Source organism: Amia ocellicauda, chromosome 10 (assembly GCF_036373705.1).
Source record: "Amia ocellicauda isolate fAmiCal2 chromosome 10, fAmiCal2.hap1, whole genome shotgun sequence".
Lineage (NCBI taxonomy): Eukaryota > Metazoa > Chordata > Actinopteri > Amiiformes > Amiidae > Amia > Amia ocellicauda.
The window spans coordinates 14247212-14274670 of NC_089859.1; the positions used below are offsets into that span (position 1 = coordinate 14247212).

The 27459-nt window shown below is 38.3% G+C and overlaps 1 protein-coding gene across 5 annotated transcripts; it reads left to right on the forward strand.

The window, feature by feature from the left end:
* Positions 1-209: 209 nt before the first annotated feature.
* Positions 210-27341, forward strand: septin6 (septin 6). Of its 5 annotated transcripts, none has more exons than XR_010820130.1 (11): positions 210-319; positions 4330-4444; positions 6411-6606; positions 9476-9662; positions 12098-12259; positions 13911-14007; positions 14986-15154; positions 15845-15977; positions 16985-17175; positions 18389-18445; positions 21510-22518. XR_010820130.1 is itself a non-coding variant. In XM_066715107.1 (11 exons), the coding sequence occupies exons 1-10, from the start codon at positions 290-292 to the stop codon at positions 18890-18892; spliced, it is 1284 nt and encodes a 427-aa protein (XP_066571204.1). In that variant the 5' UTR covers positions 210-289; the 3' UTR covers positions 18893-18933; positions 21510-22518. The 5 variants fall into 5 exon arrangements, 4 of the variants coding, with proteins under 4 accessions (XP_066571204.1, XP_066571201.1, XP_066571203.1 ...); XM_066715107.1 differs by lacking the exon at positions 18389-18445 and adding an exon at positions 18889-18933; XM_066715104.1 differs by lacking the exons at positions 18389-18445; positions 21510-22518 and adding an exon at positions 24539-27341.
* Positions 27342-27459: the final 118 nt, after the last annotated feature.

Genomic DNA, 27459 nt, shown 5'->3' on the forward strand with positions numbered 1-27459 from the left:
TTTTTTTCCTTGCAAAGCAGAATGAACCATTTTAGAGAAAGGGGGTGTTTTATATGATAACTGAGAAAAAAAATCACGTAAATGTAGGTGTTGACTACAGAATTAAAAAAAAATAAAGTACCCTGATTGTACCCACATTGAATACAAGGAAGCCACACCGAGCAATATATGTGGTGAAGGACGTGTTTTGGTGGGCAATGGTACAGTCCCGGTGTGACACTGTTCCCCTGCTGCTCCGGGCTCTGGCTCCGCACTGTTTCCTGTTTAGGGCTCGTTTGAGAAGCGGACCATGGCGGCCACTGAAATAGCACGGCAAGCGGTGAGTGCTTTCTCATAGGATGCTTTTCCGTTAGATTAGACGTGCAGCTCATGTGTTAGTGCAGAAAAAGTACAATATTAGTGCGTACATCTATGTGTGTGTGTATGGAGAATAGTATTAATGACCGAGGAGGTGATGCATCGCCAAACAGCCCCCTGCATCGTTTGAAATATATCTAAGGAAAAGACAAACGTTACCTTTAGAGTCATAACACATGTAAATATATATATATATATAACTGTCTCTTTTGTGGCTGTGTTTGTGGGTAGGCTTGCTTGAAGGTTTTTTTGGTGTTTTATTTTCAACGCGGTTGAGCGTTTTATCATATGCTCTTGACTATGAGGCTATTGTTGTTTTTTAATGCAGTAATTCAATTTAAAAATAATGGTGGAGCTGAGTGCTGTTTGATAATTGCGCCTCCCACCCTGTTGGTTTCGATAATGCGTAATTATTATTATTTCACACGGGTTTAGTACAGGCTAGGGAGCATGATGTCCAATTCCGCTATTGCATTGTGTTCTGGTGCTGTCAGTCAGTCCCGTTGGCTGCCTGGGCGTTGTCTAAATATCAATGAATCAACCGGTTTTAAGGCAGGCCAGAAGTTGAAGATGGATTCATGATGGGGAGAAGTTCAAATACAATGACTGCTAAAATCATATGCAATACGTACAGTGCATTTTCTGCTCGGGATAATGTCTTTCACAGCTCCCACTGTTTGTAGTGAGGTAGGTATGTGCTGCACAACAGTGACACTGTTACCGTTTTTGGAGGGGCAGGATACAGTAGTTCATCATTCAGAGGATGGTCACACAGTATCTGACACACCGTGTATGGCGTATGAGATGAGGATGAGGAAGTGTGCGTTACTGCCACGACATTATGTCATTCACTGTACAGATGGAGGTCTGAATAAGGATCTTGAATGTGCAAACTAAATTTACAAACTAAAGGCAATCCTTATTGAAATGTGGGATCTCTTACTAGCGGGGTGTATTTGTTTATTTTAAATCATAGACTAATTAGACTATAATTGAATGCAGGAGGCAACACCAAAGCTCTGTCCAGTTGGTATTTTTCTGCTGGCCAGACTGGGAAAGAATGCCATGATTATTTACATACTGCTCAGGCCACATGGCTTTTACACCTCCCCTTAAATGAAAAGTCCACATCACCAAATCCCTATGTTTGAACAGGTCTTCTTATCCTGACAGACTTACTGGAACCAGTTTGTTAGATTGTAGTTTACTATTATGTTTTCTAAATCTTCTGGAATTTAGATGATCGCTTTCCTACAAAATACTGAAAAGTGACTATGCCTTTGGATGAATACAATATAGCTATGTTTAGAACATAAAAATCATGTCCTAATAATTAAAAATGAATTAATTCTGTTGGTGTTAACGCACAAATGGGATCTCCTTTTGTGATCTGCTTGACTGTATATTGTAATTGAAGGTCAGAATTAATTTACACCACTTGGCACTCTGCAGTGTTTTCCTTATTGTTGTATTACTGATATGCAGTTCCTGAAGTGTGCAAGTTATGGAAGGCCACTATGCCTTTTTTTTTTTTTTTAAATACTGCTTTATACCTTTAAGGCTATCATAATACAACTATGTCTGGTCTTATTTCACAAACCTCCTCTCAGGATAGCCTCAGATTGTGCTTAGTGTAGATGTGCTACCTATACACATCTATAATATAAATGAGAAAAGTGTGTAATGCTGAGGGTCAAAGTACAGTTCAGTATGTTGTTTAGTGTTCTTTTTATCTATATTATAAAGCTCCACTATTAGTATAATTAACAGTATTTTTTATTTTTTTATTTTAACAAATGGGAACAATATAATATAAAACATCCTTCCTTGTAGCAAGTAGAGGCTATCGGTTAGTTTTGTGCAATAAACGTCATTAAAACACATGAATCTATACTTCGATTTAAAAGGTTTTCAAAGGACCTTAAAAATGACTCCTCCAGGGTATTATTTATAAGAGGCTTCCCTGCTGCTTTTGAGGTCAAATTGGGTTTCTGATTTCTTGCGTTGTCTGTTCACCAAATCCTTCTATAGTGTTTGAGAGTCCCAGAAATTAACCTGACACAGAGCTCCGTGGTGTCTGGGCCCTGCTTACACATGAGTGTTTTCTTTTTCTGCTTCCGTTCTTTAATGGCGATCCCTGTTCCTTTAGTAAAAAGGATTTGACAGATAACAAATTAGTATAGAACTGCCCTGTTGAATGAAACCTTGTTCCTTTGCTGTGGGTCTCTGCTCCAGATTAGGTGAGGTAGCTGACAGATGAGAGGGACCTAGGGCTCTGGGGGGTGTTTTCTGGAGACTGACAGCTTTTCAGAGGCTGGCCTGTAATTTTGATTTGGTTTGGCACGTGGGTGTGTGACACAAGATGACTTTCTGATGATACAGAAATAATATTCTGACCATTAATGATCGTGTGTCTGTTCTGCGCAGCCTGCCTGGAAAGTGAATGTCCATTGCACCCTTTGTCAGCTCCTTCTTGTACTGTGGGTCTAACAGGAAGCCACACACTATCCAGCCTTGCATATGGTGACCATTATGTATTTTTGCATGAAATTAAGATTTTTTTTAAAATAATATTTATTATCTAGTGTTCTCAACACTCAGTGCCAGAGACTGCATTACATTTATTACATTACTGCATTACAACTTATATGGGTCACCTGTATAAAATGGTGCCATAGCTTAATTAAGAACTTGGAATATATTTAGTGTTTTTAATGTCCACTTTCTCAGCTTTGTCCATTGTGTGCAGAGTCATGGCTGGTGCACTCTGGTCCGTATTTATCAAACTTGTCACTCCATTTTTATATATATTAAGTGTAAAACAAACACTCAGTGGTACAAAAAGCATTTAATGTATTCTTTTAAATTGAAAATAGGAGCCAAAGAGCTGGTTTCATTAGTCTTGGACTACTCTACCTAAAATATCAATATGAGACTATTACTAATCTGTGTCTGCAAAGCCAGCCCTGAGTTTTATGTAACTCTTCCCCACATTTTAATTGTAACAGGTGTTAACTACAGTAAAAGTTATATGACCCTATGTTTTCTTTGAGGTATGTGACGAGAGAAAAAATAATGGAGCGGATGAGGTGTCTCGGGGCCTGGTTCCATTTTGTTTTATCAAACCTGTAATGGCACCTGCTTTACAACTCTCTGAAGCTTCCTCTCTGTACCTCTTTTACACAAAAGAAGAAAAAGAGGAGGTTTTAAGCGTTCAGGACTTTCCGGATATGTAAATTGTGGTCTAACTGTTCACCACAGCAGCCAAAATTCTAAATTATGTTATCATACAGGAAACAGGAAGTCAGATGCAGACAGCCTCAGCACCTTGTAGAGGAGATGACTGTAAAAGTGAAGGAGGGAGTGTAGCTGAAGTAAAGTGAAGCCCACAGGAGAAAATCAATTTCCTTTGCATAGCTGCTCTGCAGACCTGGCAGATACAAACTCGAAGGCCTGCTAGTTTCATTCTGCTGCAAGTGTGCATACATCATTGTATGGGTAGGAAGTTGGGGTTGTTATACTAATTGGGTAGAATATAAGCTTAGAAATATAGTAATAATTGTACCTTACTTGTACTTACACAATTTCTTGACATCATGAGTTACAAAAGACAGAAGAAAATATAGTTCAGGACCTGGAATTAACATGGTAACAAATTAAAACTCCCAACAGTTTCCAGTCATCTGCACTGGACTTCCCTGATGAACCTTTTCCAGAAAACCAAAACAAAAGTGGCAGTTACTTCTTTTAAAGTATTCCGTAGATGCGCCAGTTTAAACAAACTGGAACTTGCAGCAGTCACAGATCTTGAATCCCATTATGGGCCCAGATTTATGTGCTTGGAACAGAGGTTTACTTTTCCCAGCTGTTTTCTTTGGACTGAGTGTGTGGAGATGTGGATGATATGGAGTGCAGCACTGACCTGTGTGAATTGCTGACGTGAGCAGTGTGCTTTTTATTTTGGTTTTCCAGGGTGAAGGTGCGCGCTCCATCCCTCTGTCTGGCCATGTGGGCTTCGACAGCATGCCCGACCAGCTGGTCAACAAGTCTGTCAACCATGGCTTCTGCTTCAACATCCTCTGTGTGGGTGAGTCTGACATTTTGTTTTAAATGCTACTGTTGCAGACTTGGGTATTTAATTTTTAAGGGAAATGACGACTGTTACAACACACTCAAGTCGTCCTTTATTTTCTCTCTCCTCAGCTGATCATACACATCCCCACACATAGTCTGACTTTCACCAGTCAAAATATCACTTGGCTGGTATAGCATCAGTCCTGGTACTGCTGGTTTCTGAACCACCCTATAAGCAGCACTCTGCAAATGTTTATTCCTGATACAAATGGCACGTTGTTCTCCTGTGTATAACAAACTGATGAGCTCATGGAATCGATGGCACTGTAAAGTGGAAATGTCTTTCTGAGTGCCGTGTGGGAAGCATAGTGTGGCCTTCCTCTTCTACACTGCCTTTATAGTGATGAAGAAATGCTGCAATGCTCCCAACTTGACTTCTAAACAAACAAGACTGCTTTGTAATGATTCCCATAGTCCTGAGCTCTGGGAGAACAGTTGAAATACCCCTAACCCTTGGTACTGTGTCAAAATGATCAGACTCAATGTAAAAAAAAAAAAGGTCTTTGTTTAGTTCTATAAAAACAAATGCAGTGTTGTTTAAAAGCACAAGACCAATTTACACTCTTCACCAGTTTGATTGATTTGCTTCCAGCTTCCCTTAAGATTTCCTGCTTTTTCTGTGTTTAATTAAAGGCTTTTCCTCTCCTTTAAGTAGAGTGGAATAACTGTGCATTTGCAAATCACCCAGCATTTAATTTCAAGTGAATGGAGTATGACAATAATGTACTGTATCTTAATAAGGAAACCCTTTGAGGGATTTATAATATCATTCCATCTGGTTCTGTTTGGGTGCAGGGAAAAATAATATAAAGTAATATTTCCTACATATTTTGCTTTGCCTTTTAGTTCAGTTCAAATATGAGGCTTCTGTGGCATAAGGATGTGGGTTGAGAATTTGTGGATTCATAAGAACAAAATAAAGAATATGGTTTAATTTGTATTGAATCCATTTATCATCTTCTTTCTATGCTGTGTGCTTTCACACTAATCCCTACGTGAAGATCCCCCTACCCTCCCTTCAGTGTTGGCCCCCTGCCTGCAGAGACTGCCTAATTTTGCCAAGTTGTCCTGAATAGTTTTGGGTAGCTTCCAGATGAGACCACAAAATCCATCTGACCTCTCACCTTCCTATCAAGGAACGTTGATGGAGCACACTAGCAGCTTTACTCTTGTAGCATAATCCCCCTTGTTACACTTAGAGATGACCCATGTCTGTATTTTGTACATAGCACACTGTGTGTGTGTGTGTATGCAAGCACTGAGAAAATGCAGCTCTTATGTTAAGGACGCAGCCTCCAATACTTTGAAGTGTTGACTTCCTCGGTATCCGCATGTGTTAATTGATTTCCAACTTTGGATCCTGTGATATTTACAGTCATGTGATGTATCAGTTGATCAGTGAGTCATTCCTTTGCTGCAATTTCCTTAAAAACTGAAGCCGTTTCATTAGGCAGAACATAAATTGCTTATATCCCTGAATCTCTGTGATATGTCCTAACACGTGGGACACATCTGCAAAACACTGCTGTTGAAAAGATGCTGAACAATACTTGCACGATATGTAGGATTTTTAGTTGAGCATTAATTAAATTGGAATTGCAAGTAACTATTATTGTAATGCACAAATTAAACGGAATCACTGTTTTGCCTTGTAAACCTTTCTGGCAAAATGAAATAGAATTAAAGCAGTAAACTAAGAGTCCTTTTCTATCTTGATTGGAATTAAAAATAAGTAAATAAAGGACTGACAAGATGTGACCCTTGCCCCTTGATTGGAAAACAGTCTATGAGCAATCATATCCCCAAAACCTACACTTCCTACTGCATCAGAGAGTGAGGTAAAAGGAGTATAGAAATGTATTTTAGTGGGGTTGTGCTGCAGGGTGGAAGGTTTGACTAGTGGGTTTGCCATTCTGCAGGTGAGACTGGACTGGGCAAGTCCACCCTTATGGACACGCTGTTCAACACCAAGTTTGAGGGGGAGCCCACTCAGCACAGCCAGCCCGGGGTGCAGCTCAAATCCAACACCTACGAGCTGCAGGAGAGCAACGTACGCCTCAAACTCACCATGGTCAACACAGTGGGCTTTGGAGACCAGATCAATAAGGAAGACAGGTATGGAAGAGGACGTGGGCTTGTGGGGGGTTACATGTAAAAGACTGAGGTAATATTTACTGGATTGCTTAGGCAGCTGAAGGCTTCTATTTCTCTTGTTTTCAAATACAATTCTGAAAACATGCCGATCACTGTCAGAAGGGATTCCACTGGTAGTAAAATCCCAGCTCTGCACAGTTCTTGTGAATTTTGTGCAGCAGGACAAGTAGTAGGCCAAGTTTAGTGGCTTGCATTGTTAAGCGATTAAAAATGGCGCTTTAAATGAGAGGTTTTATTTCTTCAGTTGCATTGAAGTAACTGATTGCCTTTCAGCTTTCAGGCTTGGCTTTACGGGAGTCGAGTTGCTGTTCTGCCATAATTGAATTAATTGATTATTTCTAGTGGGTGTTCAGGGAATTAAACGATACTGGCAAACAGTCTACGGCTTTGAAGGTGTTTGATTCATTCTCCCTCCCCACACACAGACTAGGCTCAGCAAAGTGACGTGTTTTAATTGCTCAGAGATTAGGATCTGTGTGTTTTTGTTTTTATTTTTTGTAAGTCTTCAGAAGATGTTTTATAGTTTCACCTTCTAATCGGTGACAGGCATCATGTTTAAGACATGTTGAACAACATGATCCAAGTAAATATCTAAAATGTGCATTTACAATGCCAGTTTTCTATACTAATAAATAAAACAATTTAAGATGTTTTTGATTCAGTTTGGAATGGAAAGGGGCGATCTGCTGTGAATGCCAGAGTTGGGTCTGAGTCAGTCTGTTCTCTCTGCTCAGAGACCTTAGCGGATCTGGTCTCCTATTCATGTTCATTTACATTTGGGTTTTATTTGAATTTGGATGCAATGCATTGCAAACCGCAGACATATATTTAAAACAGATGTCATTTTCATATTTTCATGTATGATTAGAATCTCTTATGGTACATTTTTGTCCCACTTTTATACAACAGATTTGTAGCATGTCCATTTAGTTTAGTTTTTTGTTTCTGGCTCCAGCCCCACCCGAGTCCCCCCTGCTGAATTAATCTAAACGGCAATTAAATAATTTTAATTCTGAGGTACCTTTCTCTAGATTCACACTGGCATGTTGTTGAAATGATTGCCTTTCGAACTAGAGGCATTGTAGTTGTTTTCTCTAAGCTGTCTGTTGTGGTCACTGCATTGATCCTAACCTTAAATTGACTGTCTGCTTTTAGCTAATCTTATTAAGTATTGGAAAACACATTATTTAGAAATAATCTCCCATCCATACAGAGATGAACTGAAATCCTAATCCTGCAAGGGAACAGCATTCTTCCAAGATAATGGCCCTTTCATAGAGACTTAGCTCATGGGATACTTATAGGTTGTTGTTATTGCTCTCGGGGTTGTTTTTCTGTTGTATACATGAATCTGTTCTAGACTCTTATAGCCACCTATAGCAAAACTGCCTGCATTTTACTCTTAAATGTCAAAGTAGACTTCATATAAATAATTCTGTTAAACATTTATAAAACAAATACCTTTTGGGCCAGTTTTGTTCGTAAAAATAGAGGAATTACTTTTAATACTATTTTGCCATACTGTGTTTTATTTCCCCCATTGTATATGAATATTTCCATAGCCACAACTGCAGCCAGGTAACTTGTTCATGTTTAGGTTACTTGTTTCTTAAGTATGTTGTTCGAAATTACATTTTTTGTTTGCATGTTTAGTTATCCAAACTTAATTATAGGCAGTGTTGGTACGTGATCTCTTTTTGCTAGGATTAGTCCCTCACTAAGGAGAATATTGAATTATATGACTGAGTGAATATAACCAGAACTTGTTTAATCGGAACAGTGCAACATGGCCGTTTAAACTGTTTTTTAACCATTGTAAGATCTTGTCGTAGCCTTCAGCAAGAAACATTTCTGTGAAGCAGACCATTTTGATTGGTCTGTTTTTTGTTATTGTTTGTTTTGCTTTGATCTGTCATCTGATCCCTGGAACTTATCTATTAAAAGATCAAAGAATGATGTCATATTACTGACCATTGTGGTCCTAATCCCATTCATTATTTAGGGTTGAAAGCAACATTTTATTGACATCCTGTGAACTTTGACAAAGGTTGCCACTCACTATGTAAAAAGTTTATTTATTGATATAATAGAATTTATCTTGCAGTGAATAGATGCAACAATCCTTAAAAATGATAGCTGACGTAAGATTTCATATTCAAGCCCAAAAATGGACATCTGTATCATCAAACATGAAAATGATCCTGGTCTTGATTGCATGTTTTCTTTGAAATTAAACCTATTCAGTAGGCAGCTTTTTCAGGAGGGTGCTTTGTGGTTCCCTAGGTTTTTCCAATCTGTCTGATGGTTGTAATCTAATGAGCAGGATCATGACTCATATAGGGGTTTTACGGGCTCTAAGAATTGCTGCAGTGCTTTCTTTATACTGCAGTTTGTTTTACCTCCATACAAACAAAAGCATAATTTCTTTATATGCAAAAAGGTTCCGTCTGGAAAAGCAAAGTATGCGTGACATTACTGAAGCCAGACTTCAGACGCCTGCTACAGTGTAGAATTAATCATTCATTGAACCTCCTTCCAGATCTTGAAAATTTCCTTTCCCCTTCAAGGTTACTACAAACCGACTAATACTGTTGAATGGAAAACTGTACAATTTTACCTGAATGTACCTTTTAAAGTTTTAAGATACAGGTACTGTCTGTTTTGTTAAAAAACATTGGTTTTGAGGCCTAGTTCACTTAACCGTATAAACAGCCCACCTGTAACCTAAGAACTTTGATAATTGATTTATTAACTGATTAACTGACACAATACTATACATCTGTGCTTCCCAGACACACACTGCATTCGTGTTTTGCTCTTGGTCTTACAGCTACAAGTCCATTGTGGAGTTCATCGACACGCAGTTTGAGGCCTACCTGCAGGAGGAGCTGAAGATTAAGCGCACGCTCCACAGTTACCACGACTCCCGCATCCATGCCTGCCTGTACTTCATCGCCCCCACTGGCCATTCGCTCAAATCCCTTGACCTCGTCACCATGAAGAAGCTGGACAGCAAGGTAACCCACATGGCAACACTGGCAGACTACAGTCCGAGTCAGACTGGCAGTCCTCAGAGAACCTGCATATCGAGTACTTATGTAGAAGAAAAGATTGCATGTTAGCTTTGCCACAAATCCCAAAAGCTAAGTCAGTGTGATGTGTATGAAGCAAACAATTAACAGGTTTGATTAAAAAATATATATATAATCCTAATTTCCCAGACCTCTCCATGTGATGTGTAAATCATGCTGGGTTCATAAGGGTTAAATGTCTTCCACTTTTTTAATTCTCCAGGAGCAGTGAAATCATTAGCATTGCATTGCTTTTATGTACAGGAATGGGTTTAAGGAATGCATTCACTTGTAGTTTAACCTTATACTGTGAATTTGTCTTATAAGGCTGTCCATATTCCATTTAAATGCACATGGAACCAGTACTGCTATACAGAAATCATTAGCAGGCCAGGTTAACAAATCACTTCTATTTTTACAAATGTACAAATAGGTTTGTATGTTCAGGTCACGCTAACAGGTGGTGAAATTCTGAGGAGTTCTGGAATGTATTTGCTGCTGCTGAGCAAAACCTTGTATAAGGCTGCTGTTTTCCCAGCTGCCATGCAGTGTGCAAAGCCAGTCAAAGAGGTATATTTGCATAGACCTCTCCTAAGCCTTTTGTGCTGAACAATGGGTGACTTACAAAACCCGCTTGTTGTCTGGGCAGCTGTGCCTTGTATAAGGTCTTTCTGTTTTCTCAAGTTCAGGGACTTTTTGGGAGTCTTATTAACAGCTCTAGGAGGTCCCTATTTATTTCAATGTTTTGTCCATATTACTGATGGTCTCCGCTGACTTAATATAGACTGAAGTGCGTTGGGGAAGGCTTAAGAAAAACTCCAGTCAGTTTCACAGGGTGAAAAAGACTGCTGTGCATATGGCCAACTGAAGTGGCAGTGCAGGAGTGTTCAGATCCAGGAGTGTGTTCAAAACCTCTCTGTACTCTGTGCTTATTAAAGTGTCTGCTTTCTGAAATCCTACCCTTCAGTTGTGTTTATTCTGTAAGGGTATCAGCTCCCACTGATGGCTGCAATAAATTGGACGTCCTTTGGTTTTTAAGAAAGCTGTATCTTTATACATGCCTTTGTAGAGTCTCTTGTTTCGCTCTGTCACACTATAACTTCCTTCTTTACAGTGCAAAAGTGGAAAAACAGCAGGGTACAGTGGTTGAATTAATTAAAATTTAAAGTGTGCTTGTAACTTGTTTAACAGTACTTAACATATGCAGCCCTTGATACAACTTGTAATACTTTAGCTGCGTGACTTCCCAAAGTGAATTCTAAAAATCAAGTGGGAGGAGTCTAAATATGTAGTAATGTTCGCCAGCAAAACCTTTTGTCAGGATTCTTCAGCAAGTGAGACTTCTTGTGAGTGGGTCATAATCATGTATTGTTTTCATACTAATAAACTATATATACAGAAATGACAGTGATTAATGGTAGATGTACCATTTGCTTGTGGGATCCAGAATACAGGAAGTCACTGTCAATGATGTAGTCCGGCTGGTGCTTCAAAGCACATTTGAAACTGCGCAGTTCAAAGATGCGCATTTACATGTTTATAAATCAACCAGAGCTGAGCTACAGAATGTTACGAATGTGCAAAAGTGCACAAGAATAGAATCCTATCTCCTTTGGTAGCTAATGTTTATTGTTTTTTTGAAGGGGTGTGTCCACAGTGCCACAGCTGCAATTGCACAGGCCAGATTCCAGACTCTTGGATTCTGTAGGAATTTATCACCTACTATTGTGTTGCGAACAGTACTGTGGCATGCTTGAGCTATTTAAACATATAGGTAGTTTCCAAGCTGCTGAACCCATGATCCCTAAATAAAAATTATATGCTGACAATGTGCATTATTTTCTCTTGGAAAGTCGAGACTAATGCTATAAATAATAGTTTCCTCTTTGAAATTGGGAATCAGCAATGTTTGTGTATTTATTTTATTTATTTCAAAGTTACTCTTGTGATTAATTGTCACTAAAAGAAGGATTCTTCAAAGTCCTGCCTGCATAATGCATTTTAAAAAGAAAACTGTGGGTGATGTGGAAATGTCAGTGGCTATTTATAGCTCTCGGCGGCCAGCTGTTTTCTAGCTTTCTTAAATGAACACACTGCTGACACTGACGCAGTGTTCTGAAGGACTTGCATTTAATGGTATGTTTCAATTAAGAGCTGCCCAGTTCCTGCTGTGGTACAGTGTGTTTAATAGAGTCAAGCTGTGGGCTACTTCTTGCCTGCACTGTCCTGCTTGGGAGTTATTATGAAAGACATGCCAAACGAATGTCTGGTGAAAGGCATGGAAGAATATCTATTTACATATGAATGTAATTATGTCTGGAAAAATGTTTCCCAGGGTACTGATTGATTTGTAATAACTAATTGGAACCTGGTTCCTCCAGGTCAATATCATCCCCATCATTGCCAAATCGGACGCAATCTCCAAGAGCGAACTGACGAAATTCAAGATCAAGATCACCAGTGAGCTCGTGAGCAATGGGGTGCAGATCTACCAGTTCCCTACGGACGACGAGACAGTGGCAGAGATCAACTCCACCATGAACGTAAGGCCCTCGAGGGACTCCTAGTTCAGTCATTTCTCTGTCCTGTGCACTGCTCGCCTGCGTTTGCTCTCTCCTCAAACCTGAAGAGCTCTTTCAACGAACTCTTCCGGTTTTCAGGAGGAGAATCCAGTGTCATAGGTGTGAAAGATGCATTCCCTTTCAGCAACTTTCAATAACCTGAAATGTGGTCTTTACTTTACCTCACACAGGATGCAAGTTAATCAAACTATGATTGTTATTTTCATTACTGCGTGTACTTTGTTTCCAAGTTAGCTGTGTTTTGTTTTTTGTATGATGTGTCAATAGTAAAACAGTGTGAATGCCATTTAAAAAAATGTTTTCTATACTTTTCCCCAAATGGAATCTAGTCAGTGTTTGCGGCAGTAGTTTCATTGCCAAGTGTCCTTTGGGCAGTACAGTGTTATGATTATTTTATTTATTTTTATTCCTCCGTGGATTATGGAGCTGAGCCAGTTCACATCATTGTAAAAACAACAAAACAAAACAAAAAAACATAAGAAAATGACTATGGTAGACACAAACTTTTCCATTTACTTTAAACCATCTCAATTACATTCCAGTGCCTCCAGCAAGGAAAAAATAACCAGCCGCGAAATTGGGGGTTAGATTCTGTCCTGCAAGGGAGAGTTAGCACTAACGGAAGTACCCTGCAAATTATGACTGAAACAGGAGCACATTAAACGTGATAGGGAAATGTATATCTGTCTGGTAGTCTCCAGCTGCTTTTGGTTATTTATTGCTGCCGCCTTCTAGTTTCCCCTCAGTTAAAGCAAGGTCATGGGCTCAATCGATATATAATGAGCACCCCAGGCAGCCTCAAAAATACCACCAACAACAAACACAAATTACATCGGGGTGCTCTCAACAATTAGGTGTCAGCACTCATTACTCAGTCTTAAGTCTGACAGGACTGAAGAGCAAATACGCCAACCTCTGCTCTTTCCTCAGAAAGAAGCTAGGTACAGCGTCTCTTTCTCTGAAAGTGTTTCTCCCACCCTGCAAGTTTCACAGTTACTCCCTATGATAGCTAGTTTTTAATAGGTGCCTTCATTATGTCTAGCTCAGAGATTCCAACCTTGCAGATTTATCTCTGGGAGGGAGTGCTGGGACTGGTATCATGTTTTGAAGTATGCAAGTGACGTGTTGTTTAGCTCAAAGTAATTGGATTTGCAGTGATAACTATTATTTATTAAAGTAGAGGGTTGCAGACAGCTCCGTTTAGCAAATGATGTGGAATGAAAATGTGCTCACATATTTTGTCTGTATTATATATTTATCTGAGGCCTTCTCAGACACGTGCAACCAGTAGACAAAATACAAAATAAATGAATGTGGAGTGTATTCATGTTACTAATTTTGAAGAACAGATCTCAGTAGGACCTCTCCTAATAAGACAGAGAACAAATGGAAGGAGGCACAAATTGATTTCTTAGTTAAAATGTTAACATGCCTTACAGAATCCGTATGCTGGTATTTGGGGCTTGTTTTAAGATCCTCTAGCATTTATTGTTTTCTGCTTGTCCTGAAGTGGAGAAGCCAGCTCCTGTCCAATGCTGTGTGTTGTGGAAGTAGACATTGGCACTGATGAGGGCTGTGGGATTGTGTGTTTGTGTATGGCCTTGGTTCACAGGGCCACTTGCCGTTTGCCGTGGTGGGAAGCACTGAGGAAGTGAAGATCGGGAACAAGATGGTGAAAGCACGCCAGTACCCCTGGGGAACAGTGCAGGGTAAGCTGCTGTCAAGTCCTACCTGGCAAATGAGAGGGGGAGAGAGTGTCCAACAGCCAGGCCTAGCTGGGCAGCACTTGCAGGGGAATTGTGGCTGAGTTGCCTCCCAGGACTGTGCTACTTATCAAACAGAATCATGCCAGTGGGTTATTACAGAATAGCCCTGTAAAAACTAAACACCTGCTCAGATTAGTCATTTTTATGTATTTTATATATAATTTTAGTGTGAATTCAGATTTTCGTGATTGATATCTAAAACCAGTGTTAACTTTTTTTATTTATTCCTTCAAGAATTTAGGGAATTAAGGAAGCACATTTGTGCATATCTAAAAAAATAATTAAATCTCTAAATAAAATATTTGATTAGCCTGCTAATTGCTTGTTCGAATACAGACAAGATGTCCTGGGAAGTATTTAGTGCACCATAAAGAAGCACAGTATGTCCTTCCCTCGTTCCCCTACGTTTGTGCAGCTGCAGTTCTGTTTCTACTGTGGGTAGGAGAGTTATGCATCATCCACTATCAGCTCAATGTAAGATTGCCTGGAGGTCTCTCTGACATTGGCAGGCTGACACCCAGGCACAGTCCTATTGTTAAAACTGGTTGGATCACCCCAGTATTGTTTTCAGTCAGTCTGCTTTCCCCCTTTAGTCATGCAGTTTTTACCCCAAATACACTTCGAACTTCTTAAAATGCTGTGAATGTTATTTATTTTAACCCTCAGATCAGGGCATGTTAATTATGACCTCAATTACCCTATATAACTAAACTATTCGATTTTGTATTGATTTCTTTTTGTAAGCCCACTCTCTATTTTCCAGTCACATGCAGATGTTCTTGTAAAGTACAGGTCATGTCCTATCTAAATCTGTACTTCTACTAGTTGCTAAATCCCACCAGCCACATGGTCACACTGCTGTCACAGTTGTTTAACTTACACAACTGTGTACACATTTATCTTTATTTTTAAAACCACTAGTTGAAAACGAGAACCACTGTGACTTTGTGAAGCTGAGGGAGATGCTGATCCGAGTGAACATGGAGGACCTGCGGGAGCAGACGCACACACGCCACTACGAGCTCTACCGCCGCTGCAAGCTGGAAGAGATGGGTTTCAAAGACACAGACCCTGACAGCAAGCCCTTCAGGTGTGAGCATATTGGGACTGCAGCGGATGTGTTGAATTCATTTGTTGGATGTGCTGTTTTGATGTGACACAGTCTTTGGCCCTTACCCCATCAAACATTTTCCCTACCTGCAAAATATCTTGGCACGTTTTTTTGTTTTTGTCTGAAGCCACTTTGTTCTACTTAAATTAATCCACAAGTTGGTACAAGTTTGTAATTTACAATGTTCTGGAAGGTCAAAGCTTTGGTTGGCTGTGTACAGGGAGGCTGGTCTAGGATGGTGACCAATGTCTTAGTTCATGCCCTGTTCCATACCAAATTAACTTTTAATTGATGGGAGACCTTCTTCATGTTAGCAAATTCATCATATTAGTATGTAAACGTAGTGCAGAGCAATGATTTCAACGTACAGCAAAGGAACTCTGCAGAGAACCAAACTAAAGCTTTCCAGCCCTGGAGACCCAGTCCTTCCCCAATCTAGCATTCAAACCGTTCTTTGAAATAGACCACACTCCTGTTATTGTCCCATACGTCTGTATTGTTCTTCTTTCCCAGTCTTACTGCATCATGTATATGTAACTATACCACAAACAATGGTATAACCCCAGCCCAGAGGAGGCCACACACCCTTCTGAAGTATTTCCGTGCACAAGGTGCACTATTTTTCTACTTAACCCTGAGGCTCCCCGCTTTTGTCCATTTGTAACCCAGTCTGCAGGAGACCTATGAGGCCAAGAGGAACGAGTTCATGGGTGAACTGCAGAAGAAGGAGGAGGAGATGCGGCAGATGTTTGTCCAGAGAGTAAAGGAGAAAGAAGCTGAACTCAAGGAGGCAGAGAAAGAGGTTATTATTTTATATTTCTACAGCAGAATGTTGCAACACATCACATTCATTTTACAGACAATTTCTACAGCTGGGTTTTTATGGGATCAATCTATGTACAGTACCTTGCTCAAGGGCATAAAGGCAGTGTCTCCCACCTGGGATTGAACCCACGACCCTGTACTCAGAGGTTTAGAATACTTATGCCACACTGTTGCCCTGCAGGTTGGCCCTTAGCTCAGTATTTCAGGCCCTGGTGTAAGTCTAGGCTTTTGCACTAGTTCACAGATTGCCTGATGTTTTCCTGATCCCAAGTGTAGGCTTTACTGTTTTTCAGTGTGACCCCTTCTGTGTGTGACACATCCACCCTCTGAAGAGCACACTTTTCTGAAACAATGCAATAAATAATCCGCTCTCGGGACAGGAAGTGGAGTCCATGACTTCAAAGGAAGTGGAAAATACAAGTGTTTTCCAACTCAGGGTTGAGTGTGTGGGTGTATTACTTGTTACTGCTTTCTACAGTGTTGATGCTGTCAAGCATGTAAATCTCAACACTGACTTAAAAACAAAGTGGAAAGCTATATATATATTTTTTAAACTCTACTATTAAATGTGAACACAAGTGTTGGCATCTGCTTTGTGCTAGATGATTGAAAATGATGTTAGATGACTGAACTTTCCTGAATGTTGGGAGAAACTACTAGGTTGAGGAACTTTCATTCCCAGTTGAGACTCCTTGGTTACGCTGATGGACAATCCAGATGAGGACTTGGCTGCTTCTCAGATTGGGGCTCCTTTAGGACTTGTGGTGGATCACATGTCATTATGCACTCTCTCTTCACAGGGGTGTGGGAGGTTCTGCAACATTTCATATTTGTGCACAGATCATGTTTTCAGGTGGATTTGTCTTCTTAGACTGCTTGGAGAATCCCATGTTCTTACCCAGCCGCCCGCTACAGAGGAGAGCTTCGGTAAAAGATGGGCCTTTTTCCTCATTCATTCTTCTTTCTCTGCTGTTTGTTTCCCAGCTGCACGAGAAGTTCGACCGCCTTAAGAAGCTGCACCAGGATGAGAAGAAGAAGCTGGAGGACAAGAAGAAAGTCCTGGACGACGAGGTGAATGCCTTCAAACAGAGGAAGACGGCCACGGAGCTCCTGCAGTCCCAGTCACAGCAGGCAGGGGGATCGCAGACTCTAAAGAGAGAAAAGGAGAGGAAAAAGTAAGTATTGCCCCCTACAGCTCACTTCGGTTAAACCTGCTCTGTAGTGCCTACTGCCCAGAGGAGAGCTCTGAGGTGGTGTCTGCCAGTCTTGAAACCACAAGGTACAGTGTTCTTGAAAGACATTCCTGATGGCTGCTTTGGGAGAAAAAAATCCAAACTCCATATAAGAGTTTTCTTTCGCATGTGAGAGAACTTAAATCATTCTGTTATTCATTAGTTGTCATTCTTTCTAATCATATTGGAATTAAAAGCAGTACAAGTACAGTAGAGTCACATTCCTAGAGATTTAGAATTTCAAATTTTATTTAGAAGATTAAATGTCCTAAGCTTTTTTTTGTTTTGTTATCTATGCACCTTGTTATTTTTTGCTTTATAGCCTTCTGGTATTTTTTTTACAGCAGTGTGATTGGCATCCCGACAATCTATTAGTACTACGTATATAAAACTATCTTAGTTTTACCTGTGCTTTTGTCAAGGAAATGTGTTTTGGGATATGAAATGATTTTTTCCAACAATATTGAAATTGTTATATTTCTTCCTTATTCAGGGAAGTTAGAACTGTGGATTGCCAAAACAGAATTCATGAGAGATTGAGTCCATTAATCTTTTGCAGGTTTAAAATTCTGGATTACAATTCTTATTTTATTGTTAATATTAGTCAGCTCTTTACAGTAGTTAGATTCCTAGTCACGTATTAGCAAATCAGATAATTGTATAGCCAGCTTTTGCACTGTTTTTTCTATCCAGCTAATTTTATTTATTTTACCAACTAGTGTTGATTTTTTTAAAATATATATATACACATATATACACAAAAGTTTGAAAGGATGTTAAAGGAATATCATGATCTTTATCTTGTTCCACAGTGAAATGCATACAGCTTAACCAAAAAACAAAACATGCATTCCTTTATTTTGTTCAGTTTATGGATGTATTCAAGTGTATAAGAAGGATTTAACAATGAAAGGTGGTGGTTACCTCAATTTTGCCCTCGGGAAAATTTCCCTCTCATGAAAGAGTGAAGAATGAAATTAAAGAATGGTGTACTTTACTGCTTTCTCTACAGCAGAGAGAGTTTGATGTTATGTAAGGGGCAGTGACCAACTTCTTTAGCCAAGGCCTGAACCCAGCTGTGTTGAAAATGCTTCACGTTTAACATTTGTCATGTTGGTTATCACTCATCACTCCATGATGTGGTTGTGTATTCAAGCTGATTTTACAAGATCACCCAGGGATAAGAAGGAAAGAAGCCACTTGCCTTGAAAAGGTTCATTTCTGTTTAAATTTGTTTGGGTTTACTTTTTATTTTAACACTGAAGACATTGAACAATGTCGGTTGTTTCCTTTAATCACAAGGTCCTTTTTATTTTATAATGCATAATAGCACTGTCCTGTTCAGCTCTTTCACTGGTGGTCGTTGGGTTACTGGACAAAAAGTTGTACACCTTGTTTTGATCTCAGTGAGAGCTGCAGGGGAAATTGCATTTCCTACTGGAGAAACTGTGTTTTGAATTTACAATTCTTTTTATTTATTTTTTTAATGTATTTATTTTTAAATAAATAAATCAAATCAAATGTTACAATTTTGGGACAGTAACCTAGCGATTACAGCATGGCAAGTTTTCCTGTGGTATGAAATGCAGGGAAAAGATGTTTCACAGTCTTGTCACATTACCATCATCGGCTTGTTACATGTGTACTGTTTTACAGTTAACCCTGCTGCTTGCTGCATGGTGCATGAGAACCATTGTCCTGGTAAGACTCATTTACTAACACTGACTGTAGCAATGAGATAAATAGAAGGACAAAATAGCAAACTCATCTTTCCAGTCAAATATCCCATGCAAGGCTTGTACTACTCCAGACTTTTTTCTAACTTTGATCATTTAATGAAGACTTTTGATGTTGAGTTGAAAGAATATCTGAGGAATCAAAAACATATTTAAAATGAAAGAAAATCATATTGAATTTCCAGGTAAATCTTGTGCTGAATGATGGAAACAGTGGGAGACATATTCCAAAGACACTGAATAATGAGAAGGTTTTTATCATAGGACTTGAACATGAAACATGACTGTAGGACTAAAGCTTCGAAACTGATTGCTAAACTTCTGTTTTCAGTAGTTAAATTAAAGTTAATTAAATCTGGAAGTAAATGCCTTCTATTTTAACAATGGAAAAGTAATTGAAATTTGCCATCTGGTATTTGCTATACACAGCTGTATCTTCTAGAGAAGAAGGGCAAGGAACTTTGTACAGATGTTCTGTTTCTTTTCATATTGTTACATACATTCATTTGAACAAAAGCCCAATTGTAGTCAGAATTTCTGTATAAATTTCAATCCTTCCCACAGCCCAGTCAGTGACAGCCTTGGCCTTAACAAATGATTTTTTATGTGCAGCATTTAAATAACTTTCAAAGCCGCCTTAGCATCAGGATTAAATATCTGTTTATAATACTAGTTGCCAAAAAGGTTTATTTAACAACATCATATCGTGTGTGATTTACCTTTACCATGTATAAAAAGTTTACCCCCTCTCTTTATTTGGTATGAACTTTTCTTGGTAGAATAAATTGAAAATATAATCAAGCAAATGGCTCGGAGATGATCAGAGCTTGTACAACAAACAAACCGGCAGCAGTAAATAATGGCAATGCTATATATAATTCAGTGCCAGGCACAAAGTATATTAGAGACCGTACAGTGTGCTGTTCCAGCCTCCTCCCGAATCTCTAACAATATGCTATTGTGGGGTCTCCTGTTTATTCATTGACACTGAACAAACATCGATTCAGATCAAACCTGACCACAGTCAGTCACTGGGCACAGTCTGATATAAGGACATCTCTTTGTGTGTTTGTTGGTTTTCTAATCTTGCAGTGATACCATTGATGTATATTAAATTCCCTTGTCCCTTTTTAAAAATACACAAATTGATTGAAATACTGAAGTCTTAAAAATATATATCCCCCCCTTAGTGTTTTTTTCTGTATGAAATAAAAACAAAGGAGGGCTGGAATGAGACATCTGTGTCAGTGTGCTCTGAGCTATTGCATCAGTCAGGGTTTACTATTCTCTACACAGAGAATGTAGGAACCGTTCAAACATGGAATTGAAGCAGAATGTGAAAGACACAAGTGAAACAGATCCACGAGGCACACAATTTACTGTCGAAACAAAACCTAAACATTCTGCTTTTGGAATAAAATATCAAAAACTGACCATCAATGCACACGTGGTAAAGGCATTTGGATATAGCTTTGGGAAAACCTGAGAAACCAGCCTTTTACCTTTTATCTATCAGAACCAATCCCATGATTAATTAATTATGTGGTTCAATCAGTAGAAAAGATTCAGATAAAGCCTAGTCACAGTATAGGTACGGTTCAACAAAACAGAACAATTAAAGCTGTAGGCGATTTACATTTTGCACTACAATTATTTGAGTTTTGAATACAACTGAAAGATTATGTAGTATTAAAATACACATTTGGCACACTTTACATTTTCAATATAAAACCACAAAGTCTGGTTTGTACTTGTTGTGCTGAAACTGTTATCTTTGAAGGTTATTTATTTAACATATAGGACATGAAAAGCATGTCAGATTGATGTATCTATTACTTTTAGTTCTGAGTTAAGAGAAACAAAGAGGTTAACATTAACTTAAAAGCCTGGATCACCTTCTTTTAGGCTCTTCAAATGTCTCCACACCCTTCATTTTGTTTGGTCTGATCTATTTTTTTTTTCTCTCGGCCCGCTGTCCAGCACTTAGAGGTCAATATTTTTGGAAGGTGACCTCGTTTTCTGAATTATATGTGAAAGCTAAACTTTGCCATTCCACACAGATATTTTCCGTCTTTTAACTAAATGAATGAGATGGAAATGGAAAAGGCCTGTTTATTTCTACTCTTTGGGAACTTCTGATCCAATCTCCCATGACAAGAAAACAAGCCCAGAATTTTGTTCTCTTGTTAATACCAATTCTTAATATGCCATAAATTAGAATTCTTATCATCCGTAAGCAGGAAATGCTGAATACATTTGTCTTAGTTTTGTAAATGATGCTGCTTAAATTCTGATTCAGTGTTAATGCACCTTTTACATAGAAATGCAGTGCAGGTGAACAGCATCCTTAAACATTCCTCCTCATTTGATCTCAGTGCTATAAACAAGACATTGGTTTGCATGGTTCATTGAACAGATAACCTACTAACATTGATATGTACATTTGATTTTAATTTGTCTTTATTTATAAATAATATTTATATTCTATAGTGTTAATGTAACCCATAGAAAGCATTAATCATCCTTCTCTTTCATTTCCAGTTTAGGCTTCCTGTAGAAAGTCCTTCCCCAGCAAGCTGTGAATGACTTTTCACCCCATATGTTCCCAGCAATGCTGCTGTGTGTCTTGCCTTCCCACCCCCCTCCATTTTAAACAAACCCCCTCCAAACACATGGCTGTGCTGAGTGGAAGAAACCAGCAATAACTGTGAATGGGACTGTTGACCGCATTTTAAACATTTTATATTTTATTTTTTATGGTGGTTAAAAACCTTTTATTTTTACAATTTCAGTTGTTTGCTGCCTTTTTATTTTTCCCACATTTTGCACGGTTAGTGTGTGCTGTAATATTAACATTCGTGATTACTGTTTAAACACAGGACTTGTCTCTACATGTTCAAATAAAATAAACATCCCTGGTGGTGTGGTGAGGCTCGGGCACAGTGAATACAGCCATGGCAGCATGACCACTCAGTGACACTGCTCAGTTATTTGACCCTATCTGAAGGTGGAAGACAATGAAGTATTTAAAATGAAGTATTATGCAAGATAAATGTCTGATTATAAGTCATGTTTAATATAGCCAGTAACCGTATTCGAGTGAACAAGTAAAACTGAATTTAATGTTCACACACCTTCTGTAAAGGGTGTTCTAATAACTTGAACAGCTGATGATTTACTTTATTTGAACTTGTTACACATTGCATGTGCAGATAATAATGCTTTCTTGTCATTTTAAGAGCAATACCTCACTTTAAAAAAAAAAAAGGAAAGAAAAAAAAATTACATATATATATTAAAAGCACATTTGTATTAGATATAAGCAGGCTTCAAGATCGCTCATTTAGGCTGATGTATACTGCTAAGTATTTTATACCAGAAAGTGAAGTTTAAAACAATATGACATTATTTTTTAATTCTTTGTATAAGCACATTTTGTAGCTGAAAATACATACTTAAATGAAGGGATTAGTCTAAGGTTTTGTGTATCAGTGTTCAAACAAAAAAGTATACCACTTAATTAAGGAAATAAAGGGTAAAGTACACCAAACATTTTAATGGCTGCCGAAGTTATTGTGTTCATTTAAGTTTGGATCTATTGCTGTTTACTTGTAATTTTGCTTTTTCAGTACGATTTTGATTTGTTGGATTTGGGGTGTATGTTTTAAGACAGGTTAATTTCTAGGAAATCCAGTCCTTGTACCCTTCCTTCAGCTGTACATATCTGCATTCTTCTATTAATATTAGTATTTATTACTTAGCAGATGGGGTGGGGGGGAGGGGCGGCATATGAGAAGTCACAGGAAAATGATAGACGTTCCAACAATACATGAGGAAGCATAGTTACATAAAGTGCATATAATAACGAGTGCTGAACAGCTACCGGAGAATAGGCTGCTATATGGGCACAGTCTGAATAGATGAGTCTTGGGTAACTGCCGGAAGGTTGTTGGGGACTGTGTACTATAAAGGGCTTGATAGCGTAGTCTAAAAACATTAATTGTTGGTAGTTTTCTGTTATTAAAACTGAAATTTTCCCCAAAGAGGCAAGTTTAGACTGATGTTTGAAAGTCCAATTTAAATACTTATAGTAAAATGTGAATTGGTTGCAGCAGAAATGCAAAGTAGAATAGTAACTGAAGGGAAGTGAAACGCAGGCTGTGGAAATCAAGTTCTTAGCAGATGCATTCTTGCATTTAATACATCATGTTTTGTTTGTGTTTATCCTCTGGGTTGAAGGGGTTTTGTGCTAGCATTGCAAAACTGAGGATTAATGACGGGATCAGCTGGATTTACTCTGTGCATCTTCCTGAGGCTTGTCGAAGAGAACTATTTCACTTTGGCCCTTTTTGTTTTTCATTTTAATTTTGCTGCTCAGTTAACTCAGAATTCCTCAATTCCTGAAGCAGCCAGGGATTTATATTACTGTTCTGATTAAGCACCAGTGTAGCAGGGATTTCATATTTTAAACACTTTACCCTCCTGTCTGGACATACTGGAGAATCCACTCTCTCTGTGATTTTAAAGCTTGCTGGAACCACAGGGAGAATGCTGCTCAAATGGGATTATTATTCTGTATTTTGTGTGCCCCATTCTCAAGCTTTCGCCATAATGGGGTTTTATTAATGAAAGTTTGCCATGTACAGCCTGAATTCAAGGCAACATTAAATCAAAACTTCAACCCACAAAAACAAGCCTGGGGACATCCATTAGATACAAACAAGTACTGTATTTTTCATTTACAATCACAGTTCACAGTGGGTGAAATATTGATTTTGATCTGCCACTTTTTTTCATCTTGGCCAATTAACAACCTAGCTTCAGTTGTTTGATCAATTAGTAACATTTAAATAAGCCACATGTTATGCATTGTTAATCTTAAGGTTTTGACCAAGAGGGTAAGCTTTTCCAAGAAATGTCCTTCAAAGTGGAACTCAAACCAATTAATTGCTGAAGTCTTGGTTAAATTACAGGAGTTTAAATATAAGCATGTTTAAGGTCTTGGAAAAGGCCAAAGAAAATGTTGTGCGTCATACAATTCAATGGCATTAGAAATCCACTTCCTTTCCGTATCTCCCCCCTTCTCTCTCAACTCTGTTTAAATGTTTGCCATTTAATATCCTGTCCTTTTAGGCCTTCTCCTGTTACTCTTCCTGTTTTCTCTTCTTATCCTTTTCCATGTCTCTTCAACTGTGAGATTTTTTTATTTATTTTTTACTATTTTTATTCTTTTTTTGCATTCTGTGGTAACATTTTTAGCTGGAGTTGTCTTCCTCAGCCATCAGGGGTAACTTTGGACACTTTTGTCACTTTGATATTTATAGAACGTTTCACACTGGGCTCTTGTGTGTTGGTTTAGTGTCTCTCTTTTTCTCTCTCTCTCGTTATATTTTTGAGTGTTTACAGGATATGAAATGGTGAGCTTTTTATACAGCTTCTCACATTGGAAAAAAAAATTGATGCCTCGGCTTCAGGCAAGATATTATGGCCCTGATTTTGGTGACCCTGGTTGAATGTATCCCTTTAAACCTCTTTTTCATTCCTGTGTGTGTATTTACTTTCCTTTACAGTAACCCATGGCTCTGCACAGAGTAGTTGCTCCACCCCAGGCTTTACTCAGGGACCAGGTGTTCGCTTTATTGTTAATGCGACCAAAGGCCGAGGAGGCAGGATACCAACACTACCCTGATGGCTTTTTTATAATAAAACACCGCACCCATGTAATCATGGAAGAATAAGCTATTTCAACTCCCTATCTTACTATAACACTAAGTGTGTTTTCTACTAACTTCCTCACTTAAAAGCATCTCTTTTGATAATGTTTGGTTAAAAAAAAAAAGCCTTTCTTTGCTTGTTTAATTACACTTGTTTGATTCACTAAAATGTATTATTTTCCTTCCTGGTTAAATTATACATTTAATCTTGTTTAAAACATTTTAACAATATACTCTGTTTTTGTCATTGAGCATCACTGTTCCTATTTAATAATGATATATATACTTTACATAACTGAACTGCTTTTAAGCATTTTGTTTAAAAGGCCACATTTGAAATTCCACAGCTGTACAGAGGATTGACTTGCCCTGTTTTTTGGGGATCAAATTCTATTTTAGAAACAAAATGTGATTAAAAAGTACTCAATACTTTAATTCACCTTTAAACATTGCCAGAATTTGGCATTATATGGCATTAATATCTTTGTTACATTAGTACAAAATAATTTAGAATTCAAATTTGTAAAAAGTTTAATTTATATTAAATTATTGCGCAGGTCTTTACACAATCAAAAAAGACGTTTTGTTTGGGTTTGCTGTGTTTATATTGCAGTGTTTTCATAAAACAAAAATTAGTAACCTTAATTAGTGTTATGCCTTCCCAAACGCAAATACTAATGTCTACTTTCCAGTGTATTTATTGGGAGGGGTGATGAAGTGTGAAAAAGGTTGGCACTTAAGACTGGGAGAATGACCTGCATTGGGATTTCTCCTGGGCACTACCATGACCTTTGACCCATGACCTGTGAACTGTCACTTACAGGCACTGCTTTCACTGGCTGCTTCGTCTTTTCTGATAACTTGCACTGTGTTTCTCTCTTCTCTAGCTTCTTTTAATCTGTCTTGGCCGCCTGTCTGAAGAGGGGATTGCAGCTTCTACAAGAATTATGCACCCATTTCCTCCCCCTACACCCACCCTGATTATTTGATAACTTTTTTTTTTTTTTTTTTTTTTTTTTTTTTTTTAACTTTTCATCCTGTACGCCTTGTTGCGCTCAGCTGTATGTGTGCCTAACATGGTATTTTTCACACACGACCCCCAAACTCTTTTCACACGTGATTTCTCGAGCAGAAGGATTGCTACACTAGGATTCTCAGATCAGCCTTGGGGATAAGTTTTCGAAGGACTGTTTTGAAGGCAGAGTGGAAAATGAATGGTTAGCTTCCCGTTTAGGTGTTTGCTGCAACTACTGTTTGTGGTAAGAGGAGGAAAAAAAAATCCATCATTTATACATGTTATTTTTAACTGCAACCCCTACAGGGTTAAGAAAAATGTTTAATAGGAACCCCACAAGTTTTAAATCTTCGTGTGGATGAAACAAAGCGGTTATTTTTTATAATATAATATATAGTCATCTGAGGTCTCCAAGTCCAAACTTTAAGGGGTTAAAACATCCAGTTATTTTTCTGTACAATTAAGCATTGTAGTATTGTAATATTACTACGTGAATGATTACAACAATTAAGCCGTATATAAATAAATAATTTCTCTCAGGCCATTCATTTCTCAGATGAAACTATTAACTAAATGCTTCCATTTTAACCAGTCACTTTTAAGTACTAATTTGACACCTGGGGTTGCAAGACCTCCATGGTAAAAACCCTTCCTCTTGTTTTCACTGAGGAAATCCTTGTGGCCCTTTGTTTTATTGTTTGTTGTTTTTTTTGTTTTGTTTTTTTACTAGCAAATGGCTGGACACTGCGAAGGTTACATGGACACTGTGATTTTTAAAATTGTGCAGTGGTTGGGAGGTACCTCTGACCTCAGCTTGCCCTGTCTGTTATGTAGGCAGCATTGCAGGGCACGGTTTGTCAAAACCAAATGACAGTTTACAGAAAACAATACTGGTGTGTTACACATTACACACAGGGTTGACCGTTTTCAGCTTGTTTTTTTCTTGTACAAATAATAATATGCAGGTTTCATTTAAGTTACTTCAGAGATAATCCAAGGCAGCTAGAAACTTGTATCCCATAAAGCCTAGCAACATGAGCTATTAAATACCATGTAGGCCGCATAGGGTGCTTCTTACACATTGTGCTTTCAGTATTTCCTGCCTAATCTGTATTGTCTTTGCATGTGTTATGAATGCTATCTTTTGTCTAACTTGTTTTAATCAAAGACTTTTATTTTTGGGATATTTCTTTTTGCACTGCTCATTCCCAGATGCAATGATTGTGTTTTGGTTTTTGGAACCACCACCCCACCCCCCTGTTTACATGCTCCATTTGTAATGTGTAATATGATCGTTTCCTTTGCAAACTGCTCAACCGATTTGCCAAATTTTACAATTAACCTTACAACTTGGCAATGTAATTTATTAAGTCAAGTAAAATGACTAAGCGCCAAAATGCTGTAAACTACATAGTTTATTTACATACTTTATAGGAAATCTATTTTGTGCAGTGAAATATGCATATACAAATAGAGACTTGCCTATTGACACTATAGTATTGGAACGTTGTTTTTTTTGTTACAACCTTTGTAGTGACCAATAATTTGATTAATTTTGATGCCATGTATGTCAGAAATGCCCCCCACCCCCCATATGGACATGTGAAATATTTTATTGTAGTATGATGCCATTGGTGTACATTTTCAATAAAATTAAAAAAAAAACAACAACGTGGTTTTATTCAATACATGCATGGTTATACTGTTTTGTTGCACACTAAAATATATTCAGGTTTAGCTCTGCTTAACAGTATAACATGTT

What these genes read in the sequence shown, in the direction of transcription:
- septin6 (XM_066715104.1), top strand. Translation starts at nt 290, where the DNA reads ATGGCGGCCACTGAAATAGCACGGCAAGCG. An exon ending in CAGATCAATAAGGAAGACAG is followed by an intron (nt 6,607 to 9,475) that starts GTATGGAAGAGG and finishes TTGGTCTTACAG; the next exon opens with CTACAAGTCCATTGTGGAGT. An exon ending in AGATCAACTCCACCATGAAC is followed by an intron (nt 12,260 to 13,910) that starts GTAAGGCCCTCG and finishes CTTGGTTCACAG; the next exon opens with GGCCACTTGCCGTTTGCCGT.